The sequence below is a fragment of the Sarcophilus harrisii genome, chromosome 5 (assembly GCF_902635505.1).
Source record: "Sarcophilus harrisii chromosome 5, mSarHar1.11, whole genome shotgun sequence".
Lineage (NCBI taxonomy): Eukaryota > Metazoa > Chordata > Mammalia > Dasyuromorphia > Dasyuridae > Sarcophilus > Sarcophilus harrisii.
Window position 1 is genome coordinate 57,397,111 of NC_045430.1, and position 22,344 is coordinate 57,419,454.

At 31.9% G+C, this 22,344-nt stretch overlaps 1 protein-coding gene across 2 annotated transcripts in view; it reads left to right on the forward strand.

Annotated features, from left to right (window-relative positions):
- The window catches only part of ZFC3H1 (zinc finger C3H1-type containing), a 52,273-nt gene that overhangs the window by 24,558 nt on the left and 5,371 nt on the right, over positions 1–22,344 (forward strand). For both annotated transcript variants that reach the window (XM_023504306.2, XM_031938974.1), the window contains exons 10-28: positions 32–169; positions 533–651; positions 1,147–1,296; positions 3,698–3,872; positions 4,153–4,284; positions 4,811–5,353; positions 5,439–5,548; positions 6,588–6,719; positions 6,828–6,949; positions 8,136–8,237; positions 8,452–8,577; positions 9,947–10,130; positions 12,454–12,640; positions 13,316–13,504; positions 13,981–14,218; positions 17,179–17,284; positions 17,376–17,574; positions 18,115–18,209; positions 22,220–22,330. In XM_023504306.2, the coding sequence (XP_023360074.2) occupies positions 32–169; positions 533–651; positions 1,147–1,296; positions 3,698–3,872; positions 4,153–4,284; positions 4,811–5,353; positions 5,439–5,548; positions 6,588–6,719; positions 6,828–6,949; positions 8,136–8,237; positions 8,452–8,577; positions 9,947–10,130; positions 12,454–12,640; positions 13,316–13,504; positions 13,981–14,218; positions 17,179–17,284; positions 17,376–17,574; positions 18,115–18,209; positions 22,220–22,330 (3,158 nt within the window). The remainder of the gene's footprint in view (positions 1–31; positions 170–532; positions 652–1,146; positions 1,297–3,697; positions 3,873–4,152; positions 4,285–4,810; positions 5,354–5,438; positions 5,549–6,587; positions 6,720–6,827; positions 6,950–8,135; positions 8,238–8,451; positions 8,578–9,946; positions 10,131–12,453; positions 12,641–13,315; positions 13,505–13,980; positions 14,219–17,178; positions 17,285–17,375; positions 17,575–18,114; positions 18,210–22,219; positions 22,331–22,344) is intronic.

Genomic DNA, 22,344 nt, shown 5'->3' on the forward strand with positions numbered 1-22,344 from the left:
CTTGCCAATAACAAAATGTATTAATTTACAGCTTCCTAAACATAAATCAGTAGTGGTAACACTAAATGACTCTGATGATAGTGAATCTGATGGGGAACCCTCCAATGCAACAAATAGTGTCTTTGGAGGATTGGAATCCATGATTAAAGAAGCAAGACGCACTGCAGAGGTAAGGGGCATGGTGGAAGGAGGAAGAAACAGCTATGTGTTTGTCCCTTTAGAGAATAATATTTTTTTTCTGTGAATTACATGATATAATTCTTGAAACAAAATTTTAATGGATTAAAACTTGGTAGATAATAAATATTTCCATTGTGAAAAACTGTCAAAGGAAATAGAGATTGGCATCTTATTTATAATTGATTATATTTTCCAAAAATAGGCTGCCTTATTGTTTTTCTAAAATAGTTTTATGTTCTAAAATAGTTAATGTTTTATTTACAAAAATTTGCCTACTTAAATGCATTTCATCTGTTTATGTTGTGTTTATTGTTGAAGTATGTTTTACTTGACTTTAAATGGTTTCTTCTAGGCTTCAAAACCAAAAGCACCACCAAAATCAGAAAAAGAAAATGATCCTATGAGAACACCTGAAGCTCTGCCAGAAGACAAAAAGATTGAATATAGATTATTAAAAGAAGAGATTGCCAGGTCAGTGGCATTACTACTATACAGTTAATGTTTTAAAATTTTAGACTGTTTTTGAAAAACTGTTTGCTTCATGTTTAAATATGGAAACTTGCGTGGGACATGATTGAGGAAGATGTTATGTGTACCCATCATCCAGGAGGGAGAGCCTGATGAACATGTATAGGAGGGAAATTTTTTTTAAAACCACATTAGAAAATAGTATAGAAGAAGAAATTAAGTACGAATGAATAACATTTTGAATTCCCCAGTAACTGATACAGTGTCTATCTACATATGTCTAAGAATGCTTGTTCACTGAGTACTAAGACAGCTTTTTGAATAACCTGCTTAGCTTATTCAAATCAGGTTTTATATAATTTTATTGTTTAGTGAAACTATTCACAAATTTAAATTTTTTTAAAGTTTTTGTTCATACCATATTTACACCATATTCCCTTACTTTATAGTTTTGATTTGTAAGAATAATTTTGCACTCTTTTTATTTTTTATTCTTAGTCGAGAGAAGCAGCGTTTAATAAAATCAGATCAGCTGAAGACGAGTTCATCATCTCCTGCCAATTCAGATGGTGAAATTGATGGAGTTGGTAGAATAGCAATGGTTACTAAGCAGGTGACAGATGCAGAAGCAAAACTAAAGAAACACAAGTAAGTCTTATCTCAGCCAGTAACGGTAATAATTTTGGGGTAGCTGGGGATTGTTTCTGTTGTTAATTGAATTAGTATTCTGTTTCACAAGCAGAACTTAATTTTTTTTTTTTTTTTTAACATGGGCTTGTGATTTCATCAGCATAAGGGACTTCTTCTCATAAGGAAACCCTATCATCACAGATTAATATTTGCTCTTTAGTTGTGGAAAGCTCTCAGAAATTAAGTGATTTGCTGATAGTCACATAGAAGCAGTTCTTCCTGATTACAAGATCAGCTCTTTATTAACTTTTACCACATTGTGCCTTTCTTATGGATATTATGTTGAAACCTAAAATAATTGAGAATTTTATAACAATTTTGAATTTAACCGAAAGAACCATTATAGACATAAGGTAAGTAATGTAATTTAAAAGCAAACATATCAGAAATGACATAATGAGAGTAATCACCTTATATAAGAGTATGTGATGTTCCCATCTTGGAAAACTTCTTTGGAACTCCTCTCTTTGGAGTTATGTGTAGTAATTGTCCTGTATTTGCAGATCTTTGGTTTTTGAGGGTTTTTTTTTTTTTTTTTTTTTTTTTTTTGGTTTTGGTTTTGTTTTGTTTTTTTTTTTTTTTTGAAAATAGAACTTTTTAAGGTTCAGCTAAGATGGATGGATCATTCTGAGTAATAATTTCTGGTCAGTAAGGAATTTTGTGGCAAAAAGGTTGTTTTTCTTATAATTTTTCTTATAATTATGAAAATGGTCACGGTAATTTCCAAAGAATTAAAATTGTCAATTGAAGTAAATATTGCCTAAAAGGTGACTTTTGAAGGGGCACCACTTGTTCAGACAGAAAAATGTGGTTCTGTTGTTGATTGGAATTGCTTTGTAATCACTTCATTTAATTTTGCTTAATTTAACATCAAAATTGAAATAAACTAATTATAAACAGTTCTTGTTTTACATAAGTGTTCATTACACAAATTTGACTTTACATAAAGAATTCTGAAGTCTGCATTCCAGAAAAAATCTGTTAGCTGTACAACATCTGCTGCTCTCCCTCCAAACAAACAAACCCCAAATTCTAAAAGAAAACCTTCCAAATAAAGGTAGAATTTATATTGAACCACTGAGGGAGATGAGGTTTGGTTTAAGTTTTTTACCTATGTGTTTAGCTAGCTACCAAGTCTGTCTTCCGTCTAGCTGTATTATGGCACACTTAGCCCTAGCCATAAGTTTTTCTCCTCTTGCTACTCTTTACATGGCACCTATGTGTCCCTGAACTGTGTGTCTTTCCTTTCCTACTATAGGAGCTTGATCCTCTTTCTGCCTTCATTTCTCCCTTCCTTCTCCACATCTGCAGATTTGCATTACCTAAAAATTAGTTTGTATAGAAGTCAGTGGAAAAGTCTACTTTATGTAAAGCTAAAACTGTCTATACTAATCAAGATAAAAGAATTGGTAATTTCCATTCACTTTGTATTCATACCTTTTGTGACATTGGCACATGGGACTCCATTCCAGGGAGAATGTACAAGCCATTTTCTGACCTGTTTCTCAGTAATTAAATGTCAGAAATATACTTTTGAGTTTAATACTATTAAAATGAGGAAGTTAACTTCAGTTATCAAAGTTTAAAAGATCATGACCATAAATTGTCCAATTCTTAAGCATTTCAAGTTATTTATATATATATTTTGCTGAGGCAATTGGGGTTAAGTGACTTGCCCAAGGTCTTGCACCTAGGTAGTGTTAAGTGTCCGAGGTCAAATTAGAACTCAGGTTCTCCTGACTTCAGGGCTGGTGCTCTATCCCCACTGCACTACCTAACTGCCCCCATTAAAGTTAATAATTCTTAAGGAAATTGATTTCTAATTATGCAGGTAATTTTAGAATGATTGATAGAAGATCTGCTCATAAACCCTTCCCTTCCAGATTTCTCTTGAATTCATTCCTTTTTTAATTGGTGTTAGGTAGAATCTCATAATTGTTTTAATTTGCATTTCTTTTATTAGTCATAACATTTTTTCATTTAGACATCAAGATGATTTTTGAAGGCTTTTCAATGAGATGGCTTTTCAGTTTCAATGAGAATTGCACATGTTTAACATATCTTGATTATTTGCTGACTAGAAGAGGGGATGTGGAAGGGAACAGAGGGAGAAAAAATTTGGAACACAAGATTTTGCAAGGATGAATGTTTAAAACTGTCTATATTTTGAAAATAAAAACCTATTTAAAAAAAACAGGAAAAATAATTTCAAGGTGAAGTATGAGAATATGGGGGAGGGGAGCAGCTAATATCTAGAAAATTAGCCAGTTTACATAAAATCACTTTGTGCTGTGTAGTCTCTAGGTTATTTTTTTCAGATAATATTGTTCTAATTCTTTGGGTTTTTTCCCCCATTTAGACTTCTCCTGATGAAAGATGAGTCTGTGTTAAAGAATCTCTTGCAGCAAGAGGCTAAGAAGAGGGAATCTGTTAGGAATGCTGAAACAAAGATTGTGAAACTTAGAGAACAGCTTCAAGCAACTGAAAAAATCCTTAACGTTAACAGGATTTTTTTGAAAAAACTTCAGGAACAAGTAATACTGCATTTTGGGCTTAAAACACCTATAATTTCATGTTTGCTTTATGCCCTCAATCTATAAATCGTCTTGTTTCTCAGAGTCCAGAAACCTCTCCTGGCTTTATGTAAACTGACCTGTGTAAATTCACATAAAATTTACTTGTCTTCATTTTAAAAAGAAAAAGTTCCCACTTTTTGGTCCATAAATCACATGTCATTACTTAAATTCAAGTAGATATTTCTTCAAAAGCACATTTCTTTTTAATAGGTTTTCAGGAATTTTCTTATGCTTACAGATTCACAGAGTTCAGCAGCGAGTAACAGTTAAGAAAGCATTGGCATTAAAATATGGAGAAGAGCTTGCTCGAGCAAAGGCAGTGGCTAGTAAAGAAATAGGAAAGCGTAAACTGGAGCAAGATTACTTTGGAGTAAGTTGCTTAATACTGTCTTTTGCAAAAAAAGGAAATATTGTCTTCATGGGTGGGAGGTTTGTCATAATTTGCTTCATCTTTGTCTGCAATTTCTGGAGGCAATTGGGAGTTATAATGTCTTAAGAACTAGAGTCAAGAAGGTGTTAACTAGAATCCTGCCTCAGACCCTTACTTTACTGTGACCTAGGGCCAATCACTCAAATTGTATCTGCTTCAATTTCCTTATCTGGAAAATAAATATAACACCTTCTACACATACTAGTTTTGAAGCTAATGAGTTAATAAAATGGTTTGCATACCTTCAAAGTACTAAATTAATGTAACTACTGTAGTTATTAGCAAGAGAGAATATAAGTTTATTTTAATGGATTTGTAATTGTCCATGCTTATACCTGTTGGACGCTTCAGAATTTATTTGCAAAAATTGAGTTGAATGAAATGACTGACTAGAGGTAAGTGACAACCATTTTTTAATATTCTTGAGATCACTGAAAATATGAAAGTGAATACTTTCTTTTTCTAGCCAAACAAAATGATAAAACTAGACAGCTCTCCTGCATCAAGTCCGAAAAAGCATTCAGCGGAAATGATTGCTTTGGAAAAAAAACGATTACAGCAATTAGAGTATGAATATGCTCTAAAGATTCAAAAGCTCAAAGAAGCCCGAGCTCTTAAAACAAAAGAACAGTCAAATACAACCCCTATTTTGGAAGAAGAACCTGAATTTTCTTTACCTCAGCCTTCTCTTCATGATCTAACACAAGACAAATTGACTCTAGACAGTGAAGAAAATGATGTCGATGATGAAATTCTGTCTACTTCCAGCAGAGAACGAAGGAGATCTTTCCGTGAATCCAATTCTTTCACCAAACCTAACCTTAAGCACACAGATACACCTAATAAGGAATGCATAAATAAACCTAGTAAAAACACTGTGGAGAAACCTGAACTCTTTCTTGGTTTAAATATTGATGAATTGAAGAGATTGCATGCTAATGAAGATAGCCTGAAGGAGCTGATTTCAAAAAGTACTTCCATCATTTCAGAAAAGGTTTTGCATGGTCAAGTAGGTTACGGTTTATTTTTGAAAGTCAAATTTTGCTTTCTAAAGTGTTTTTTGTCTTGTAAAACATTTTTGGTTTGTTTCTTAGGAAATTTCTGTGGATGTGGATATTGTTACATCACAAAACAAACAAACAGAAGGGAAACCATTTCCATTTGGACCATACCATAGCCCTCTTCTTGTTTTTAAGTCTTATAGGTAAAAAAAAGAGTTCATTGCTGTTCTTCTGCTGCCTTGATAATATCAGTTTTTATTGAAAGCAAATTCATTTATAAAAATAGGCTTGTTCTCTATTAGTTAACTCTTTTTCATAGAAAGCAGAGTTAAATTTTAATTATGTTAGAGGATGCAGAAAACAAAATCTTTAAAAGTAGAGGAAAAATTGTTAATAAAAGACTTGAGAACTAGTAAACCTATCAAAGCTGGTTCTTTTAAAAAGACTTAACAAATTGGATAAAGAAGAGGAAGTAAAATTATTGTTAAATAAATTGAAAAATTTACAAAATGAACAGTGTTAATCACAATAGAGACATTGTGAACCTTTATATTGCTTGGATGTATAATTCAAAACTATTCTGTGTTGATCTCAGGCTTTTGGGGATAAGCCCCCATACATTTTTGAAGTTCAGAGAGCTGGATCTTAAGGGCTCTTTTTGGTAACTTGGGACAGTCTTAGGGACCCAGGGGATGTCGTGAGTACTCTGGTACGCTGATGCCTGAGTTACCACAAGTTTTCCATCCCTGGTTTTGCTTCTTCCACTGACACACTGTGGGAAGAACCTCCTTTCTTAGTATCTGTGAGTTGCAATTGAAGAAATTGTAGTTTTGTTTTTTCTTGTACTGTAGTAGTTTTCATTGGAAATTCTTGTTCATTTTTGGATTGGAGCAAACTGCAAGGGCTTTATTGAAGTGGTTGTTTGCTGGTGGTCTGCTTCTTGTTCAGGCAACTTATGGCAGGTGAATTCTGGGTTGTTTCTAAGATCCAGTAAGATACCTGATAATACTGAAATTCTGCAAAAGTCATTAAAAGTTGAGCTGACTACTGGTGTTCAGATTTTTCCTTTATTTTAATCCCTTTGAATGTATATGTAGCAGCATACTATTGCTACTGTTTTCCAAAGTACTTCAGCATCCATTTTACAAACCTTTATTGGAAATAAAATACCGAATTTAAAAAAAATTATAAAGGTCAAAAAGGGTTGCTTTTTTTTTAACTTAATTTTTTTTTCTTTGTCAGATTTAGTCCTTTTTTTCGAACCAAGGAAAAACTTTATCTCAGTTCAGTATCATACAGTAATATGATTGAACCGAAACAGTGTTTCTGCCGTTTTGATTTAACAGGCACATGTAATGATGATGATTGTCAGTGGTAAGTGCTGGTCTGTCATCAACATGTTGTTTAATTGCTAATTAATTGTCTTTATGACAGTTGACATTGTATATAATTATTTCCTTTGTGCCATTTTTTTACTTGTAGGCAACACATGCAAGATTGTACTTTTACCCGGAAACAGCTGTTCCAAGACATTTTATCTTACAATTTATCTTTAATTGGTTGTTCTGAGAAAAGCACAGAAGAAGAAATTACACTTGCAACAGGTTTTTATCAGCCATTCCATCCTTCCCTCATTTATCCAAGTGAAAATAAGTAGCTGATATAGCTGACGATTTTAAATTTTAACTTTACATTCAGATCTGATTTTTCAAATAAATAAAATAGATTTTCTTGATTTAGAAATGTCAGCTTATTTTAAAATAGTAATAGTTAGACTGAAGAATTTGAATCCATAGGAAGAAGCTTACTGTTAATTATATAGGTTCCTGCTTCCTTTTTGTCATTTTAAAAAATGTAGAAGACAAAACTTGGTTATATATTAATTACAGTTATAGTCAAAATCATTTTTTTTTATGTGCTTTATTTGTGGCAGTAGTTAGGCTAGGTTTATTTACCATTAGGATTTTTTTTCTAATTAAAGATATTTGTGTTTGTAGCTTAATAAAATTTTTTCTGTAGCTTTATGTCTAAATTGAGATTTTTTTTAAAAATCAGTGGTTCTTTTATAGAATTTGGACAGTATTTAAGAAAACTACCAATTCCTAAAATTGTATGAAAAAATGGTAAAAATGATTTATTTCCTGGTAGTTTTCTTTTAAAACCCACATATCTAACTAAGAACTGCATTAATTCTTCAAAATAAAACATTGTTTTGTAGTATATGACTATATATTTTATTTTACATTTCATGTTATTTTGGCTAACCAAGATGATAGGATTTTAAATTATTAGTTATTTAATTTTATTAGATTTTTAATTTAATTATGCTGTATCTTTGATTTAGAACACTTTATTTTTCTAGCTTTCATTGAGTGGAGAGTACTATGAGATTTGCAAAGAAATTTTTAGATAACAGGTTTTGCTTTCAGGAAGAATGCTAGTTTTACTAAGTGACATTATACTACTTTTGTTTTCAAAAATTTTTTTTTTTTTTTTTTTTTTTTTTTTTTTTAGCCTGCTCTTGTAATTTTGATTTTTTCCCCTCATTTATGTTATTTCCTAATTATTTTTGTCATCTCATATATTTCTCATTTTAACTTTATTAAATTCCTATGATCTGTACCTTCTTTCCTTTCATTTTTTTTTTGGTGACATTTGCCCAACTCTTTGTGAATATTTAAAGGAAGTGGACAAATGTGCTCCTGGATTTTTCTTTCATAAAACTGTATAATTCGAAAAAAATGCACCTTCTGTCCTATATTTATGAAGATAGCATTGTTCTAATTTCAGAAAAATACATTGAAAAACTTTTTGGTGTAAACAAAGATCGAATGTCAATGGACCAGATGGCTGTTCTTCTTGTTAGTAATATCAATGAAAGTAAAGGTCATAGTAAGTACTTTTTCCTTAAGTTGTACTGTGTACTATTTTTTTGTAACCTAAAGGGAAATGTAGTTTGTAATGTTTATATAGTCGTTATGTATGTAGTTTTGTAATGTATATGTATATATGTAACCACTGACATTTTCATTATAGAGCATATTGCTTTGGTTGTCTCCCAAACAATATGGATGGATCTCAGCTAGTTTATGTTCTTTTTTCTTAGCTCCTCCATTTACAACTTATAAGGAAAAAAGGAAATGGAGGCCAAAATTTTGGAGAAAACCTGTTTCAGATAACAGTAGTAACAGTAGCAGTGATGAAGAACAATCCACAGGACCTATAAAATATGGTAAGAAAAAAGATTAAGATATAAAAGTCAATTTTGAAATTGTTCTAAGAGCTCTGCATAATAATTTGCTTTATTGGAATAAATATTGTAAATTTGGGAATATTCTTAAAATTTTTTGATTTATTTATGTTTGTCAATTTAAGAAACTATTCAAATGAGAAGTACAAAGTGATAGTTGTTTAATGTTATTTATTTCTGTAACATTTCTCAGAACTCAGATTTATTTTAATTACATTTAAATCATAACTTCATTTGGAGTTTGATATAGTATTGATAGCCAGGTTAACTTAGATTGCGTCAATAGAAATACTATTTTGATATAAAAATAATGGTAGTTCCATTTATTGTATTCTTCCTTTGTCTTCCAAGGATCTAAAGTACTGTGTTTAGTTTTTTATCTTTTTTGAGAGAGGTAATTGTCCTGAAATACTTGTAGATGAAGTGGTGAAGTGGTGAGGAACTTGAAATCATGCCAGTGATGGGATTGCAATGTTTAAAGAAAAAAACTACAAGGAGTGGGTGGGGACAAAAGGCAATGTCTTCATATATTTTAAAAGGGTGTTGGATTGATCAGACATTAAACTTGTTTTTTCCCAAGGCCAAGCAGAATACGTTGAGAGGTGGCTTTTTTTTTTTAATGCTTATATGAAAGAACCTCTTAACAATCTGTTTGAAAATGTGATTGTATTCTTCATGTACTGACCCCAGAAGTCTTGAGATGAGGGTTGATTGATCACTTGATTAATTGATTAAAAAAACAGATTCATGGCTTCAGGTTGGGGTTGGGTATTATAACCTTCAAGACTTCCTCCATCTTGGGAGTCTGTGGTATTTTAAAATGTCATTCTATTATGATGAATACAATGAATAGGATTTGTCACTCACTGTTAACAACTAGGCTGCATTTCAGTAGATTCTGAATCTTGAAAGTACACGATACTCATTTCTGATTGTTGAATGTAACAGATGAGAGAGGGCAGCTGGTGGTACAGTTGATAGAGCCCCAGGTTCAGCATTATATGTAATGGGGATAAACTAGAACCATTCGAGAGGGGGAGACCTGAGTTTAAATTTGACAATAGACACTTAACCTGCTGTGTGATCTGTGTTTGCCCTACCTTCTCTAGCCATAAAATGAGGATAATAGTAATGATCCACATCTACTTTCCTGGGTGGCTGTGAGGATGCAATGACACAATAATTAAATGCTTAAAAATAATAAAGTGCTTCGCACCATGCTTGACATATATAAATGTTACATCATGCTTTCATTATTATTATTATTATTATACCAAACTTTCCTTAGTCACTCAATTTCTGTGTCTAGGAGCTAAAGAGTTTTTCCACTGAATAATATTTTCCCTTTTAGCTCCCCGACCTGAACATCATACCAGTGTTCCAGTTTTGGATGCTGTCGTCACTCCTGATGATGTCAGATACTTTACAAATGAGACTGATGACATTTCTAATCTGGAAGCAAGTGTGCTTGAAAATCCTTCTGATGTACAGCTCTGGATCAAACTTGCATACAAGTACTTAAATCAGAATGAGGGGTAGGTCAGTCTTATCTTTGTGTAAGCAAATCTGTTGTACATTTTCTTATATGTTTGAGGTTTAATTCATCTGTAGTAATCAGGTTTCCTTTTTTAGTGTTAAAGAAGTCTTTGTTTCTTTGTCAAAGCCACAAATGTTTTATTTTTAAATGCAGTAGAAAAAGCTTAAGATTCAATCTTGAACTGTACATGAATTTAGTATGAGTAATAAATTATATTGGAGCATTAACTCCAGGTGACTTAGTTCAGCATGGAAGTTGTTGAAATCAAAAAGAAAATGCTATGTGGAGTAATTGCTGGTAAAAATGTCAAATGACAGTTTTTCAAATTTAAAAGATGATAGTAAAACTAGAACTTTCCCACTTGAGATTCCCTCATGTTAACTAAACATTTTAGAAGGGACCAGATTAATGTTTTATTCAGCAAAATTTGTGGGTTTTGTTTTAAGTAGATGCAAATTTTGGTGAATTGACTTAAGAAGATTTTGAGCTAACATTATTTTGCTTGGTATTTGTATTAGTAAGATTTTAAATTTGTAAAATTTTGTAGATATTATTGAGTAAGTTATAATGTTAGTTAGGCTAAACAAAAGATGATATATTTATTTTAAAGTACTCTGTCACATATCTAGGGTGTTTGATCCATGAATAATAACAGCTTCTGAAAGCTCTCTATTGCCTCTGTTGGGCAAGACCCAAAAAAATGATAAAAGGGAAGAAATGGCCCCCATGTAAAGGTTCTGCATCTTCTGTTCCTCTAGAAGTAAAAAAAAAAAAAAAAAAAAAAAAAAAAATGTTTTAAGTAGTACCTAATGTGCAGATTTAATGTGATTGCAATGTCCTGAAAGCTAATTGTGATTTTGTAATGAAATCACAAAACTCTAGTGAGTTGAGGGAAGTTTGTGACTCTAAAGACTAAATTTGTTGAAAGTATTTATTTTATAGAATGGGGTATACTTATGAAAGTGTCAAAAGAAATTTTAGTTGTACTAGCAAAATTTTTCTTATTGGGCTCTGTCATGCTTTAATAATGTATGCAACTAAAATCTTTTAATTTTTTTAAAATTTTTTAATAGATTTTTATTTACAAATTATATGCATGGGTAATTTTACAGCATTGACAATTGCCAAACCTTTTGTTCCAATTTTTCCCTTCTTTCCCTCCATCCCCTCCCCTAGATGGCAGGATGACCAAAGCATGTTAAATATATTAAAGTATAAATTAAATACAAAATAAGTATACATGTCCAAACTGTTATTTTGCATTTGGACTCTGAAATATTGTACAATTAGCCTGTGAAGGAAATCCAAAATGCAGGTGGGCAAAAATATAGGGATTGGGAATTCAATGTAATGGTTTTTAGTCATCTCCCAGAGTTCTTTTGCTGGGTGTAGCTGGTTCAGTTCATTACTGGCTCCATTAGAACTGATTTGGTTCATCTCATTGCTGAAGATGGCCAGGTCCATCAGAATATCATCATATAGTATTGTTGTTGAAGTACACAATGATCTCCTGGTCCTGCTCATTTCACTCAGCATCAGGTCGTGTAGGTCTCTCCAGGCCTTTCTGAAATCATCCTGTGCAACTAAAATCTTAAGAGAAATTTCAAAAGAATTTTCCTTGTGGTATAATGTATCAGAATATTTATTGCATGCATTTGAGTTTTGTGCCCATTTAGTCTCTTTATGGGTGGTTCCTATGTTGAAGACAACAATGAACAATATTTTCTTGTCTGACTAAGGCCAAAAGAACTATACCTTATTTTATGAATAGGATCATGAGATTTTCCCAGTAGATAGCAATCCTTGATGTTGCTTTGATATTTTGTAGTTGGCCTTGAGAGAATTGTTTAACTTTTCCTGGACAAGTGTAATCCTATAAAAAGTATTATTGAATATTGACTTGAAGCAAGTTTAAAAGTGATAAACTTGTGGCTGTGGTTGTTTAAAAAAAAAAAAAAAACCAACTAAAACAAAACAACCTGCGTTGTTTATACAAATACCCCCCTGAACATTCATTTGAAAAGCAATTTCTTTGTTCCTCAATTCATAGCCGGAAGTGTTTTAAATTGAAAATACATTTTTCTTTCTTCAAATCAACCTTGTCATTAAGGAAATTGATATCTCATTCATATGAAGGGCCTAGTAGATAGATGGTAGTATAAATCGTAACCTAGGTGTGGGAAGCTCTCTTTTCAAAAATAAGAAATTAATAAATTATATATATTAAATTTGAAGTACACACATCCTGTCTTTTTTCAAGAAATTTTAAAAATATATATATGCACACTGGTATAAATAAACTAACAGTAAACAATACACAGGTCTTCATCAGAGTGTTTGGATGCAGCTTTAAATGTCCTGGCCCGAGCATTGGAGAACAACAAAGAAAATTCTGAAATTTGGTGCCATTATCTCAGATTGTTCTCAAAAAGAGGAACTAAAGAGGAGGTGCAAGAGATGTGTGAAACAGCTGTAGAATATGCTCCAAATTACCAAATTTGGTGGACTGTAAGTATATTGGCACAAATTTTTTAAAAATTGAATTTGAAATATCACAAATTAGTGATACATATACGATGTAAATATTGGCGTCACCAAACAAATTGTTAAAATCTTTATGTATAAAATCTGCAATTAGGTTTTCAGGGTCATAAAATTTAGAGCAATCAGCTATTCTCAGCCTTCCCCCAATCTCCCAGACATTTTTTAGCTTCAGTTTCCTCAATTAAAAATTAAAGGGGTTAAACTAGATGACTTTAAAATTGATGATGTTAAGTGGCAATATAGTTTCCGTTTTTAATCTCATATTTCCATAGGATATGTAGCCATTTAGATTAGGCAAGGAGAAAATTATTTCACTTTTTTATCTTCCACTTGAGAAGATAATCTTATTATAAAAAAAAAATTTTCAAATAAATTCATTTTGTAGTTGTTAGTATTTAATCAGTTTGGTTCAGTAGTAATTCTTGGATTATTGATAAAATTGTATCACATGATTCTATTGTATACCTCATTTCTACTTAAATTTGACCTCGTAGTTTGAAATATGACTTAGATGAGTTTGGTTACTGAAAAAGATGTATTATATGTTTAATGGAATGTTTAATGAAATAATGTTTAATGTAATAAAATCAACAATAATCATGACTCATTTCTTTAATTGTATAAACCATTTCTTGACAGTTTTTGAACCTAGAAACCACTTTTGATGGAAAGGATTATGTGTGTGGTAGGATGCTTCAGTTTCTTATGGAAGCAGCAGAGCGTGAGAATTCAGATCTTCTGTCCTTTCAGTTATTGGAGTCTCTTTTGTTTAGAGTTCAACTGAGCTTATTCACAGGAAGATACCAAAATGCTCTTGCCATCTTACAGGTGAGCATTGACTTTTGATATTTGAACTAATGAATATTGAACCACTGTTGACATTTTTTGTTCTTATCACTTTGAGCTTCTATTTAATCTGAAAATTATCTTAATGTTATCAAAATAATTTTATCATTTTCATTCATTAAAAATTAGTGGTCTTTTACAAATATAAATCTCATTTAAGAAAACTTAGCTTTAAAAAAATGCTCCATTTTAATTAAATGCATATTCTTGAAAGAACTTTCACCTTGGTCATTTCCTTCTTTTTCAGTTAAATGTTTTTCTTGGCCTATTGACAGTGTATTCCATAGAACACAGATTATTTTATTGATTGCTTTTAACTAAGTAATAGTTACTAATTACATAACTAAGAGAAATGAGGTGGTTTTGTTGTTCTGTGCCCTCCGTTTAAAAAAAATCTTATTCTGGTGTAAATTTCATTATTTTGAAAATATTTTGGATTAACTTTTCATTTTACATAGAATGCATTAAAATCGGCCAATGAGAGAATTGTAGCAGAACACCTTTCATCAAGTGATCGATGTTTGGCTTGGCTGGCTTATATACACCTCATTGAATTCAACATTCTCCCTCTGAAATTTTATGATCCATCTAATACCAATCCTTCAAGGATTGTTAATAAAGAGCCGTTTTTAATTCCATGGCAAACTGCTCAAGATGTGAAGACTGATCATGACATGTTAGTAGCTGTTTTTCAAGGTATGTGTGTACAGATTTTTAAATTATTTGGAGCAGAACATGAATGACTATCAGTCCTGAGATTTGTCATATATAAATTGAGCATTTACTTGCAGATTGATACACAGTGATTTAGCAATTGGTACACAGTGATTTAGCAATTCACTGAATTATTAATTTGAATACACTAATTAATATTTTGTATGAGGAAATAAAACTATGGATGGATGATGAATAAAGAAATTTATAGGATGGCGTAATTCTTGGAAAATAAAATTACCCATTATAAAAACTAGTATAAAAAATAGTACAGCCACTTTTGGTTGTACTATTATGGTTCATATTTGGTTGTGCAGGTTATGAAATTGAAGCATGTTAATGGTCACTCCTTTTTACTCATATAGTTAAATTAGTAAGGATTTCTTGCAGCAAGTCTTTACTGAATGTAAAGGCTGTCACTATAGTAGACCTTATAGATATGTATAAGTTTATTGATTGATTATCTGGTTCTCTTATATTTCTTAGGCCTTTCTATAGCTTTTGCTACTACTTGGGGGTTTTGTTGTTTTGTTTTGAGAATCAATTGGAGTTAAGTGACTTGCCCAGGGTTACACAACTAGTGTTTTATGTCTTAGACTAGATTTGAACTCAGGTCCTTCTAACTCCAAGGTTGTGTCATCTGTACCATCTGGCCGCCTCGCTCATCACCATTTGTTTAAGAATCCATTTTCTAATTTTATTTCACAATTAAATTTTTAAAAAAATCTATATTCAAAATAGAAAAGAAAAAAAGGTTATTTGGGAAATTTAATAGTTTTCTTTTTTAAAATTTTCACAATAAATTCAGTATTACTATTCTATAATGTAATGACTTTTGGAGGGTAGCCTGCTAGTTCTTTTCTCCCAAGGTGTTCTACCCCACTCTAAAAAAAAAAATGAGAAAGCTCTTGTAACAGATAATAATATGCATTGAATCCACATACTATATAAAAATAATATATCTTAGTTTGAGCACCCAGTTAAATTGCAGTTCAGAAGTCAGAAGCTCACTCATCCTCACTCTCCTGTAGCAGGATACTATAATTGAGGTAGCTTAACCAAGCACTGGGCTTGGAATCGGAAATACACGAGTTCAAATTCTACCTTAGATATTTAATAGCTGTTTGTTGTAATACTATCTGCCTCCCTGGGAGAGAACTCAAAACTCAAAAATAATTTAAATTTTCCTTTGCACTTTTTTTTACTTTATTTTCTTTTGAGGATTTGTTTTTTTGTTTCTCCAAATAAATTTTGTAATTGATTGTGACATTGAATAAATTTAGTTAGTACTGTTGTTGTTGTTATTATTAAAACATGAGCACATGTTTTGTGAAACTTTCAGTTTGATTTTCTGCTTTCCTTCCCACTCCAAATCCCATTAAGAAAGCACGTGTAAAGTTACGCAAAACATTTCCATAATAGTCATGTTGTCAAAGAAAATAGATCTTCCCTCCCTCTCCCCCCAAATAGTTTTTCCAAAAAAGAAGAGTATGCTTTAGTCTGTATTCAGACATAATCATTTTTTTCCTCTGGATATGGATAACATTTTTCATTATAAATCCTTTAGACACGGATTAAGAATAGCAAGGTTATTCATCACTAGTTGATCATCCTAGAACATTATTACTTTGTATAGAGTACATTTCATTTTGCTTGAGTTCATGGAGGACTTTGCAGATTTTCCTGAGAGTATTCTGCTCATCATTTCCCACATATTCCATTGAAATCTCAATCTATTTAGCTATTCTCCAATTCCCTTCAATTTCTAGTTCTTTGCCTAGAAAAAAGAGCAACTTTATATCTTTGTACATGTAGATCTTTTTGTTAAAATTTCTTTGGGGATTCATGTCTAGTAGGATATGCATAATTTCATAGTCCTTTGGGCATGATTTATATCACATGTCATCTTTTCCATAAAGCTTTCCCTGATATTACACATCACACTCAACCTTTCTGGGTAAGAACATCAAATACCCAGTCTTGTGCCTTTATGAGTTTTCTAAATTATTTGTATATATGTTTTATCTTTGTATTGTATTATGAGCTTTAGGAGAGCAGAAATTGTAGAACTTTGAATATAATAGGCCTTTAATAAATGTTTTGTTAATGTAGAAAAATCAGTTATGAGCCAATTGCAATAAGCCTAGGTCAAAATGGAATCTGTAGGAAAGAATATTGAAAAAAGAATTGAAAGAGCTAATGTTTTGATTAGATATGAAGCCTGAATTTTGGGGGGGCAGGGAGAAGAATCCAAGATAATTGCAAGTTTTTGAGACTGGTGTTCTGAAAGAAAGCAGAGGCTCAAGTTATAAACTTTGTCATATATCCAAATGTGGGGAATGGAGTGAAATAGAAAAGGGAAGAAAGGAAAAAAAATTTCTAAGAGAATCTGAGAATAAGGAGATATCGGTGTCAGATGTTGCTTCAGAGGTCAAGGGGATAGGATAAGGCCTTTGGATAGGATTAGAAGCCAGTCACTAATAACTTTTAAGCCTACTACTATAGAAGACCTATGGCAACCAGGTTTCACCCTATTAAGGAATGAAGTGAATAGGGCTGAAGGAAAATAAGACAGGGAAACCTAAGAATGTTTGAAGAGAGAGGAAGATGTGCTCATCTGTGCTCATCCTGTGCTAGCAGGAGACAGTGGCCCTAACGTGGGACCTGAGGTTGGACAAAGTTATTAGCTAATAGAATACAAGTGTTTAAATTGAAGTGTATGAGTAGAGAAAAGGTCTAAAGTACAGAAAATATATATAAAATATAGGAAATGAGTCTAGAAATTTGGAGAAATAAAGTAATGGCATTGTGGAGGTGTGATGGTTGGGCTTTTTGGATTATTCTTTGAACAGGTGTCTTTAGATGTTAAAATTTTGTAATTTTAATTGAATTTAAGATGAATTTTATTGCCTTTTTTTTTTTTTTTTTTTTTTTTTATATAGATGCAATTCAAGCATGTACGGATGAAAGCCTTGCTATTGCTGAAAAAATAGAAGTCTGTCTTCCACTATACACAAATTTGATTGCTTTGCTGCAGCTCCTAGATAGGTAAACTTGAATTTGAGAAGCATTTATCTTTTATTTGAAGATCGATTTTTTTTTTTTTTTTCACCTTATTCAGATATCTTTTATTTTAAAGGTGTGAGTCTGCTGTGGAGCTCTGTAGGTCTTTATTGGCATCTTGTCCTGTGAACTGCCAGTTGTTGGAAACTCTTGTGGCTTTATATCTGCAATTAGACCAACAAGACAAAGCCAGTGCAGTGTGGCTTAGTACATTTGAAAAATATCCTCAGAATGCAGAGGTTTTTTATCATTTGTGCAAATTCCTTATCTTAAAGGTAAAGTATGGCATATCAATTTTGAAAACTGCATAGCCCAGATTTTAGTCCAGAACTGATCATAATTAATGGTAAATCTGATTTGTCAGTTAACTGACATACATTTTATTAAATGCCAGATATGTAGGGATTTAAAAAAAAAGTTTCTGCCTTTTAGGAGCTTATGTTCTATATAGAGACAATATGACTAGGTATGTGTAAAATAGATACAAGGTGACTTTGGAAGGACTGTACCCTAGTAGTTAAGGTACTTGAAGGAGAAAGGAAGAGAAAACATTCCAGATATGGGGGACAACAGTGGCAAAGATTGAAATGGAGTGTTGTTTGGAAATACCAGTGAGAAAGCCAGCATGTTTTAATTGTAAAGTGAATGGAATAAGCCTACAAAAATAGAGCTTGACATGAATTTGGATTAAATAGCAAAGAAATTTTTTATCTTGTGCTCCCAGCCCCTTCTCACATGAGGTTCTTTTGCACTTATTTGTCCTAGAACATTGACTTTCGTGATTAACATGCATCTCTCTCTCTGTTTTTTAATAGGATCGATCTGACAGCATTTTTCCATTGTTGCGAGAATTTATGGCACCATTTTTTGAACTTGGGTGTGAGGAACATAATCCCATAGATCTCCTTCGGTATGTTTTTGTAGAGGTAATTAGAGAGTACACTTAGAAAATGGAAACCATTCATCAATTTGATTTATTCTTCATGTAAGACTTGATGATACTCCCTCTGCTTTTACTCTTGCCTGAGGGCTTAACAGTTTTCACTAGGCATTGTGTACTTTAAGAAGCTGTGTCTTTTACCAAAATAAAGTAGTAACAAAGGGACTCTGCTTTTGGCAGGGAAAGGCCATCTTTTTAAAATACAATTATCATTCTAGTGCTGCTTTTATTTGCAAATAATGATATCTGAATGGGAATATAAATATATGATTAATGCACAAATAGGTTGCACTGTGTGGTATTTTAACAAAAATTAGTGAGAAAGATAATCATGGAAAATAATTAGCCCTGAATAAGGACATGAACCAGCATACATTAGGAAAGATAATTTTTCTTTTTCTTTTCCCTTTCCCTGGAGCAATTGACTTGCCCAGGATCACACAACTAGGAAATGTTAAGTGTTTGAGGCCGATTTGAACTGTGGTCCTCCTGACTTCAGGGCTGGTCCTCTCCATCCCCCCCATTTAAAAAAAATTTTTTTAATAGCTTTTTATTTACAAATTATATGCATGGGTAATTTTACAGCATTGACAATTGCAAAACCTTTTGTTCCAATTTTTCCCCTCCTTTCCCCCACTCCCTCTCTTGGATGGCAAGATGACCAGTAGATGTTAAATATATTAAAGTATAAATTAAACACAAAATAAGTATACATGACTAAACCGTTATTTTGCTGTACAAAAAGAATCTGATTCTGAAATATTGTACAATTAGCCTATGAAGGAAAAAAATATATATAGGAATTGGGAATTCAATGTAATGGTTCTTGGTCATCTCCCAGAGTTCTTTTCACTGGCTGTAGCTAGTTCAGTTCATTACTGCTCCATTGGAACTGATTTGGTTCACCTCATTTCTGAAGTTGGCGAGGTCCATCAGAATTGATCATCATATAGTATTGTTGTTGAAGTATATAATGTTTTCCTGGCCCTGCTCGTTTCACTCAACATCAGTTCGTGTAAGTCTCTCCAGGCCTTTCTGAAATCATCCTGCTGGTCATTTCTTACTGAATTCCATAAAATTCCATAAAATTCACATACCACAATTTATTCAGCCATTCTCCAAAGAGCTGGTCCTCTTTTTACTGTGCCACCTTAACTGCCCCTATAGCAGATAATTTTAATGGAGGGTGGGGAGACTATACTTTTATATTATTTTATTTGATCCTCACAGTAATCCCTTGAGGTCAGTATTCAATTAATATTCAAATAGAGACAAGGCAGGCTGTTGGATTGAAAAAGGCAGAGTAGGAGGCATGTTGATAGCCAAGATCAAGGATGTAAGCATCTGGGGCTAGGGAATGGGGCACGGAGATAAGCATAATGCAAAACTAATATCAGAACTGAAAGGCTGGGAAAGAATATTTTAGGTCCAAGAGGTTGAATATTTTGTAGATTCCTGTGTAACACTTGTGCCTTACTAAGATGAAATTTAATAGATACTTAATTTAAAGTTAATTTAAACTTAAGTTAAAATCAAGTATACTATTGGAAGAAATTCATCTAAAAGAGTGCTATAGTAATTTTGGGTTACTTATTAGAATTATGGTATGGTATGATTTTAAGAAGGGATGAGAAAAAGGGAACAGGCAGTAATTTAGCATTCATTTTACATCTTCTAGTATATAGTATAAAGTTGTAAAGTAGCCAGCTACTTTGCTAAGCATGGTATCTCATTTGATGCTCACAATTGAAATGAGGTTATGTTATGTTCCCTCTTATATTTGAAGAAACTAAAGCAGATAGAGATTAAGTGACTTTCCCAGTATCATAGTTTGAATATAATTGGAGGACATATATATTTTAATTATGTCTTTAATATATCATAATATTATGAAAATAGGATTTTCCTCCAAGTTCCTTTAGCAGCCTCAGTAAAAGAAGTGGATATTTGCACTCTGCATTGCTGTGTCAGGTCATATCAGGAATAATTTTGGAGTAGTAAGGTAATTTTATCAGTGGACTTAGTGTCATATTTGAGTTGGAGAAATTGAGAGAATTTAGCTTGGGGGGAAATAAGAGACCTGCCTTTCTCGCAGTGTTGTTCTTTTCCCACATATTAGGAAGGCCTTCAGGCAGATGAAGGGCTAGACATCCTGTGTGCCTTCATAGAATAGGTGAATCAAACCAGGAAGATTTATGCTCTATTTAGGGAGTTTTATGAATTCAAGCAGAAAGTCTCTAGGTGGAGAAAAGGAAGCATGATCAACTGGATTAGACATTGAATTCAGTCAATAACTTTTCTAGATGTGTAGAATGCAGTGCTAACCAAAGGAGGGTATGCAAAACTGGATTCAGCCCATGGAAGAGCTTACCATGAAAAATAAGAATCGGGGAATGTGGAGGATATTTGGAGGAAAATTTGAATAAGTTGTGTGTGTGCACATATTATATATATGCAAAATATAAATGAAATTTAATAAATAATAAATGAATGCAAGTGTTATAAATAAAGGCAATATTTATTACTATTACTGTGAAATTAAATCCAGGAGCCACATAGAAAAGCTTATCTTCGTAGTTGTATATAACTGGATATTTGACAGTAATCCTTCATAAAATTGTATATTAAAATTGATAAAGAACTCTTATACTAATCATTTTATTATTGTTTTTTTCCCCCAACAACCACATATTCATATTTTTAGGATGATTCTTATTTTTAGAACAGTTTTCATAATTAAAGAATATTTATAAAGTTTTATTGCTCTTGTTTTGATGTAGCCATAGTTTGCATATTCTGAATCTTTTTTTAAATAAAATATAATAAATAAAAATATAAGTGCATTTAAAATTTTTTCCATGTTTTTCTTTTTTTATGGTGCAGTAAAAATTTACATTGATAAAAATATATTCAGTTATTCCTCAGTTATTAGTAAGAGCTTTTTTGGCATTAAGCAACAGCAGCTATGAAGAAATTTGTGCAGATTGGCTTTTTTTTTCCCTTTTTAAAATATTCTAAAGATCATAGCCCACATTTAGTGTTTTAAAGCTTATAAAACACCAAATTCACAAACTGTGAGGTGTTGGTATTGTAAATGGTAGTGATCCTAGTTACAAGGGTTTGCTGGATATGAGAATACAGTGAGTTTTGTAACTCTTTTTGTATGCAAATTGTTCTTCAGTAAGATTGTACCAGACCAAAAATCTGTTCACAGTCTAATAAAATATCAATTTTCCTTTAGCCTTATTAACATTTCTTTTACTTCTAAATATTTTTGGCCACTCTTGACAGTTTTAAAAGATATCTTTAATGTATGTTACTTTGTAGTCCTGATGGATAGAGAGTTGGAGCAATTTCTATTTTGGTTACTTGAATTGCCCATTCAAATCATATGAAAATATTTTTCAGTGTCAGGATTTTTATCTATCTCAAAAGTGTTGCAATTATTTTTCCTTTAAAAGTGTCAATATTTCTTTTTGTTTTATAAAGTCTTTTTTATTTTCATCTAATCTCATCTTTTGATTATGATAATGTTTGTTATTTATAATAATAGTAAATTTCTTCACAATTGAATTCAGCTTTTATTTATTTATTTTTTTTTTGATTTAGATCATTGAACCAATTGAAATTCACTTATGATATGTGAAGTGTTGGCTTTAGCTAATTTTTTTACAGCAGTTCATGTTTCCCCAACAATATTTTTTATTTTTAATGTATATGTGTTATATAATATATTAAAATTGATATACTTTTATCTTCCTCATTTCATAATTTGGAAGTTTAATCTTAGTCATATTTCTTGCATGCAGTTGGTTCTAGTTCTGAAGTAAATTTTTTTTTAAGATCATAGCACTGATATCATGATTTATCCAACTTCACCTTAGTTGAAACTAATTAAACTGTTAGTAAGAAACACAATGAAAAACTATTCTTCTCTGTAAGAAACTATTTCAAACAGTAGTATAAATTCTTGTTTTCAGATACCTTTTGAATATTCCTGGACCATTTGACTTTGCATCACCTTTGTGTAAAGGAAATTTTGATGATGAGATGTTAACCCATCAAGTCCCGTTTTTGTGGCTGATCTACTGGTGAGGCATTATCT